Source organism: Macrotis lagotis, chromosome 3 (assembly GCF_037893015.1).
Source record: "Macrotis lagotis isolate mMagLag1 chromosome 3, bilby.v1.9.chrom.fasta, whole genome shotgun sequence".
NCBI classification, from domain to species: Eukaryota; Metazoa; Chordata; class Mammalia; order Peramelemorphia; family Peramelidae; genus Macrotis; species Macrotis lagotis.
Genome location: NC_133660.1, coordinates 296922524 through 296930076, shown reverse-complemented (window position 1 = coordinate 296930076; position 7553 = coordinate 296922524). Strand labels below are relative to the sequence as shown.

The 7553-nt window shown below is 32.7% G+C and overlaps 1 protein-coding gene across 1 annotated transcript; it reads left to right on the top strand.

Moving 5' to 3' along the window:
- The first annotated feature begins 1642 nt into the window (after positions 1 to 1642).
- Positions 1643 to 2569, top strand: LOC141516848 (olfactory receptor 10AG1-like). Its single transcript, XM_074227814.1, has one exon. The coding sequence runs from the start codon at positions 1646 to 1648 to the stop codon at positions 2567 to 2569; it is 924 nt and encodes a 307-aa protein (XP_074083915.1). The 5' UTR covers positions 1643 to 1645.
- Positions 2570 to 7553: the final 4984 nt, after the last annotated feature.

Here is a 7553-nt window from a genome sequence, read left to right as displayed (position 1 = left end):
AAGGAAGGGAGGAAGGAAAGAAGGAAGGAAGGAAGGAAGGAAGGAAGGAAGGAAGGAAGGAAGGAAGGAAGGAAGGAAGGAATAAGGGTTGTAGGATAAAAGTTAAAAACTTAAATGGCATTGCCATATTTTGTAGTATCAGAAGCATAAACAATGAGTGAAAAGAATCTTGGAAGTTAACTACTTGAATCCTTTTATAATATAGATAAAGAAGCCAAGGCACAATAAAATTGAATCACTTGTTGAAGGCAGCAGAAAATCAACATCAGAAGAAAGATTTCAATATAGGTTTTTTGACTACAGAATGAATATGTTTCAGAATATTTTTGGTTATCACACAGGACAAACCAAGATGGCTAGAGGGATAGCCTGTTTGAAGTTCATAATAGACTTTTATTAAATTTAAAGAAGTTACAATTATTTTTGCATTTAAGTATCAATTCTCAATATTTGACTATTCTTTCAAATACATGGTATTCTCAATGCCTCATGATTTCATTTATTCCCTACATGGAGCATATTTATCAGGTTCTTGCCTCTTCTCAAGGGAAAATACTAATTTAACCAATATAGTGATGTCTTTATGTGTCTGTAGGCATTTTTGTGGTTTTGGTTGTGTGTGCATGTGTGTGTGTGTGTATGTGTGTGTATATATGTATGTATATGTGTTCACACATGTGTACATATGTTTGCATGTGTTTGTGGTGCATGTATGTGTGAATATATGCATACATGTTAAGATGATTCTCTAGACTAATCTAATTATTTGATTATTAATTATTATTATATTACTTAATATTTAATGTTTAATTTAATTTGGAATGTATAGACCAAGAGTTTATACTAAAATATGAAATGATAAAAAAGACTTTAAAAGTTAATGTTATTCATAGGTTACCACAGATGATTAAATCTCTCAATATGATATTTTAAACATCAGTCAATGAAAGAAATATTTGCAAGTAGAAAGTGTCCATTAAGTTATATCATAACGTGAATCAACTATTATTATGTTCAAAATATGCAGAAATTTACAAGACCTTAGTTGTCAAAACACTTAAGATCTTGGAACAGATATGTGGTGTCTATCTATCTATCTATGTGTGTGTGTGTATAAATATTCATATATATATATATATATACTTATATATGAATATATCTTTGAAGATAACAGAAAGTATATACCTACATAAAACACACATATGCAATTGATATATACATATATATACATATAGATATTAGCTGTGTAATAGGTTTATTGATGGTTTTATGAGCTTTCAGATGATATTAAAAGCTTTAATGGATGACATATCTTAGATCCATTTTTTTCATCCAAATATTCATGAAGGATAGTTACAGAACTTTTGTATATTTCCTGATGGATAATAAATAACCAAAATTCATTGCTTGGTTTTGGTGTTATGTCAGAGAATATATATTGTTAACATTTAGAAATGACCTTGAAAAATAGAACATAAAATACATAACTTTAGAAGGAAAGCTTAATCAAAATTTATAAAAGTGATATAGAAAATCCAATCAACATGCTCCTCCCATTTTATTTTGTTCTTAGGTGGAAACTAAGGCCTAGGGAAGCAAAGTAATTTGACTCTTAATTCTTACAGGAAGAAAGGCATTGACAAAAATGGAGAGAAGCAATGGTACATTGATGGTGGAATTCATTCTCCTGGGATTTTCTGATATTCCCAACTTCCAAAGGCTTCTGTTTGGAATTTTCTTAATCATCTATATGAGCATACTTTTGGGAAATGGCCTTCTCATTGTCATAACTAAGACCAATCCTACTCTCCAAACCCCCATGTACTTTTTCCTTGGGAATTTTTCCTTCTTGGAAATCTGTTACACATCAGTCATTCTCCCTAGAATGCTCATGGACCTTTGGACTCAGAAAGGAAATATTCCATTCCTGTCCTGTGCTGTTCAAACGTGCTTCTTTTTTATTCTGGGAGTGGCAGAGTGCTTGCTCCTGGCTGTGATGGCTTATGACCGTTATGTGGCCATCTGTAAGCCTCTCTACTATCCTCTCATCATGAATCACAAGGTGTGTGTCCAGCTGGTGGTTGCCTCCTGGATCACTGGCATACCAGTCCTGGTAGGACTCACATATGAAATTTTCTCCCTGAACTTCTGTGCTTCTAACAAACTCAATCATATTTTCTGTGATGCCCCACCATTACTGGAGGTGGCTTGTGGGAACACATATGGGAAAGAACTTTCTATTCATGTTGCAGCTCTGCTTTTTATCACGATTCCCTTTCTGTTAATACTCACATCCTATGTCAAAATCATCACCACCATCCTGAAGTTGCCATCAACTTCAGGGAAAGCCAAAGCCTTTTCTACTTGTTCTTCTCACCTCATGGTTGTGGGCTTATTCTATGGGTCTGGTAGTATTGTGTATTTGCGACCCAAATCCAATCAATCAGCCAAATCAGATAAGGTCTTCTCTCTTGTCTATACTACTGTAACCCCAGTGTTTAACCCCTTGATATACAGCCTGAGGAATAAGGATGTAATTGATGCACTAAAGAAACTCCTTCCAAAATGATATAATTCATGAAGTAAATAAATAGTCATGTATCAAAAATTAAAATGTTTTCCACTCCATTTGTCTCATTGGTGATAAAGAAATAAATTTCTCTTTTTTCATAAAGCTTCTATAAGTTACTTCAAACAAAATACATGAAAGGTCCATTTTCTTTGGCTACACCTTGACCAGATATGGGAAACTCTCCTTTATCTCAAGTGATGACTACTCACAAGAAACATTGAATGTAACCTTGCTATAGTTTGTTCTATTGTACAGAAAATATTCAAAGTTACTTTTTTCTCATCATTTACTTTTAAATTTTGATCATTTTAACTATATATGTGTGTATGTTCATGTTCAATTCAATTAACATCTTTAAGTACTTTATGTGTCAAGAATTGTTCTAAGTACTGGGCATCCAAATAAGAAAAAGGAAGAAAGTCCCCACCATCAAGGATCTTATAAACTAATGGGGGAAGAAAACATTTAAAAAGAAGCTAAAGTTGGATTGGTGGATGGGCAAGAACTACCAGTGTTAGAGCATGATGTTCCATGGAACCCAACCTAGCAGAATTGCTCCTGGGGAAACAGGGAAGAAAGAGACAGAGATAGAGATACAAAGACAGAGACAGATGTCACTTTGTTTTTAACTTATGAAAACTGAAGTTCACTCATATCCAATCTGCTAACAGGTTCCTTTTTGGCTAATAATACTCTTTTTGAGCAAATCACTGGATACTTCCATTGAAAATGACTATTCCTATATGACTAAAATAATGTGAAAGAATGGAAAGATCAAAATATGAATGCTTTCTGTGTTTTTCACCAAAGTTAGTACAGAATCTGTTAAGTCCTAAAATGACAATGAGCATACTTGGTCAAAAATTATCCTAGATAATTGATAAAATTTATAATAATTGTTAAAAATTCTATAAAATTGATGTTAATCTATGAAATAAATATTATACTGATTACTGAGACAGAGAATAGAGCAGATTAACAAAATAATAGACTAATTTCTCTAATAATTAAGATATCTTTCCTATAAAACCTTTGCAAAGATTAAAAAAATCTATCAACAACAATAAATCACCAAGGTCAACAGGAATAAATCTGCCTTGTGATTTAAGGATTGATTAATATTTAACTTTAGGTGTAATATTGACATAATTAATCTGCTTAAAAACATGTGCTTACATCAATAAATTTGTCAGAAGAAAATCCAATGACATTATTTTTGATTAAGAGCTGATAAAATCAAGATGTTGACTTATGTTATAGCATATAATATGCAATAAAACCTGCTTATCTATTAAAACTCAATAAAAAGAAAATAGAAAAATGCAAAAAAATTTTTCTCAAAATATAGTTGAGTAAATTTTAGTCAATAAGAAAAACAAATTTGACTACAAGAAAAACAGATATAGTTGAACATGTTATACAGCAAATTTAACTCTAATTTTTGTTTTTCCACAGTTACATATAATAACAAATTTTAATATTCAGTTTAAAACTTTTTAATTGTGGATTTTTTTTCCTTCTTCCCACTCCACTAAGCTTCACTGAGAAATCAAGTTATTTGATATAGGTTAAAAATATATAGTCATGCAAAATATTACCATAATAGTCATATTGTGAAAATAAAATAGTCCCTTCCCCAGCCAAGAAAAAGTAGAAAGCTCAAGTAAAGTCAAGTTTATTCTAAAAGGGTGTTTTAATCCTATTCAGCCACCATCAGCTGTCTTTGGAGATTGATAATATTCTTTATTGCAAGTCATTCAGAGTTGTCTTCAGTCACAGTATTGCAGAGGAAAGGTAGGTCATTCACAGCTGATCATCTTATAACATTGCTATTACTTTCTATATATTGCATTTCCTATTGCATCTGCCTATGTATGTTTTCTTCTTTTCTGAGAGAATTCTGTTTATCATTTCTTATAGCAGAATAACATTCCTTCATAATCACATACTACAATTTGATCAACCATTGCCCAACTGATGGGCATCCCCTCAATCTACAGCTTCCTGCTACCTGAAAAGAGCTGCTATCAATATCCTTAAACATATGGGTCCTTTTTCCTTCCATTTTTCATCACTTCTGAAATATATACACCTAATAGTGACATCGCTAGATGAAAGGGTAGACATGGTTTTAAGGCCCTTTGGGCATTATTCCAAATTGCTTTACAGAATTGCTGAATCATTTCACCACTCCTCCAACAATGCACTATTGTCTTATTGTCCCTATGTTCCCTCCAATAATTGTCATTTTCTTTCTGTTCTATTAAGCAATTCAATAGATATAAGGTAGTACCTCAAAATTTTTCTAATGTACTTTCTCCAATTAATTGTGCATTAGGTCATTAAGACATTAAGAGGGTCAAACTGGACAGGACTTTTTGCAATAAGGAACTCTTTACTAAAACTGAAGTAGTATTCTGTTACTTTACCCAAACCCCAGTCCTGACTGGAAGAACATAGACAAAGAAGAGAACTAGCAAACCAGAACTTGCAACCTCAGGGCAGTGGAGCAGTGTTCCTCCAGGGCAGGAAAGAGTGCTTATGGCCATTTGCAGACCAGAGCACACACCATTCTGGAGTTCTCCAAGTCAGTATAATTATAGATCCAAACTTTAGTTCATTCTTTTTAAATATTTTTTAATAATTTTTTTTGTAAGGCAATGGGGTTAAATGACTCGGCCACAGTCACACAGCTAGTACGTTTCAAGTGTATGAGGATGGATTTGAACTCAGGTCCTCCTGATGTCAGGGCAGGTGCTCTATTACTATGCCACCTAGCTTTGTCCTTTTTTAAATGATATTTTATTTTACCCAAATATATGTTAAATCATTTTGAAAATATATTTAAAAAATGTTTAAGTTCCAAATTCTATCCTTCCCTCTCTCCTTTCTTTCCTGCTTCCTTATCTCAAAGATAAGAGTGGTAGACATCATATCTAATTCTTTCTTTTATTTCTTCATAACTTTATTTATTTTAGGCAAGTCAAAGTGTGCTTCATTTTATTTTATTTATCCTTGGTTAAATATAAAAATGAATTTCAACAATCATTTTTATAACTTTGAATTCTCAATTCTCTCCCTTCTTTCAACCTCCAGTCCTCCTCATTGAGAAAACAAATTATTTATATAGGGTAAAATGTGCAATCATACAAAACATTACCATAATAGTCATATTCTGAAAAGTGCACCTCCCTCAAAAAAGAAAGCTCGAGAAAAATAAAGTTAATTTAAAAGATATTCTTTAATCACACATCATCAGTTCTATCTTTGAGGATGTATAGTATTGTTTATTATAAGTCTTTCAGGTTTCTTTTCAGTGACAGCTTTGCTGAGGAAAGATGTTATTCACAGCTAATCATGCTAAAATATTACTGTTATTTTGAATAAAATATATTTCCCATTGCATCTACTTATGCAAATATTTTCAGGATTTACTAAAAGGATCCTAAGCATCATTTCTTAAAGCAGAATAGTATCCCATCATAATCACATACCACAAATTATTCAGCCATTCCTCAAATGATGGACATCACCTCAATTTCTAGTTCTATGCTTCCAGAAAAGAACTGTTATAAATTTCCTTATTCAAATAGGTCTTTTGCTTTCCTGATTTTCATCTCTTCAGGAATATAGACCTGGTAGTTGCATTGATTATTAAGTCAAAGTATATATGTGGTTTCATAGTCCTTTGGGCATAGTTACAAATTTTTTGGAGAAATTTTGGATTATTTCACAGCTCCTCCAAAAATAAATTAATGTCTCAGTTTTCCTACATTCCCTGGAACATTTTTCATTTCTCTTTCTGAACTATTAGCCAATGAAATTGGTATAAGGTAGTACTGCAAATCGTTCTAATTTCATTTCTTCAAACAATAGTTATCTAGACTTTTGTTATGGTCATGCATAAGATTGATAATCTCAGCTGATAATTGTTCATATTTTTATCATTTATCAATTGGGAAATGGCTTTTATTTTTCATAAATTTAACTCAGTTCTCCATATTTGAAAAATAAGGTCCATATCAGAAAAATTTGTTTCAATATTTTTTCCCATAGTTACACTTCCTAACTGTATTTCTCTCCATTCTAAATCCCTTCACCTCTATTCATTCTATTTGTTCTCTCCTTTTACCTAATCCTTCCTCAAAAGTGTTTTACATCTAACTCCTTCCATACTCATCCCTCTCTTCTATCACATCCCCCCACCTGTCTACCATATCCTTCCTCTCCTGCTTTTCTCTAAGGTAAGATAGATTTCTATACCTAAATGAATTTGTATATTATTCCTTCTCTGAGCCAATTATTTTTTGGCAAGGCAATGGGGTCAAGTGACTTGCACTACATAATTTTTGAGTGTCTGAGACTGGATTTGAACTCAGGTTCATCTGACTTCAGGGCTGGTGCTCTATTCACTGCAACACCTAGCTGTCCCTCTAAGTCTATTTTAATGTGAGAAAGGCAAACTAACTCTCCCTCAAATCCCCCCCTCTCCCATTCCACTGTAAAGTATTTTCCCTTCATATGAAACTCTCCCTGTTGCTTTGAGTATTTGTACTTCTTCTAAATGTCCCAATAAATAAGATAGTTCTTATGGTTTATGAGTATTATCTTCTTCCCATGTAGAAATATAAGTAGTTAGCATCATTAAGTTCCATATTATTTTGCTTTCCTGCTTACCTTTTTGTGCTTCATTTGATTCTCATATTTGAAGACCAAAAATTTCCATTCAGTTTAGTTCTTTTCATATAGAAAATATGAAATGTCCAACTTTTCCCTTAAAAGAGTATGTACAGTTTTGCTGGATAGTTTGTTCTTGGTGGTAATTCAGGGACAGCTAGGTGATGCAGTGGACAGAGCACTAACCCTGGAGTCAAGAGGATAGGAATTTCAATCTGACCTCAGATACCTAACACTTATTAACTATGTGACTTTGGGCAAGTCACTTAACCCTGATTGCCTTGCATCCAGGGTTTTCTCCAGT

Bases quoted from the DNA above. Each gene is read 5' to 3' on its own strand.
- LOC141516848 (XM_074227814.1), top strand. From the start codon at position 1,646: ATGGAGAGAAGCAATGGTACATTGATGGTGGAATTCATTCTCCTGGGA.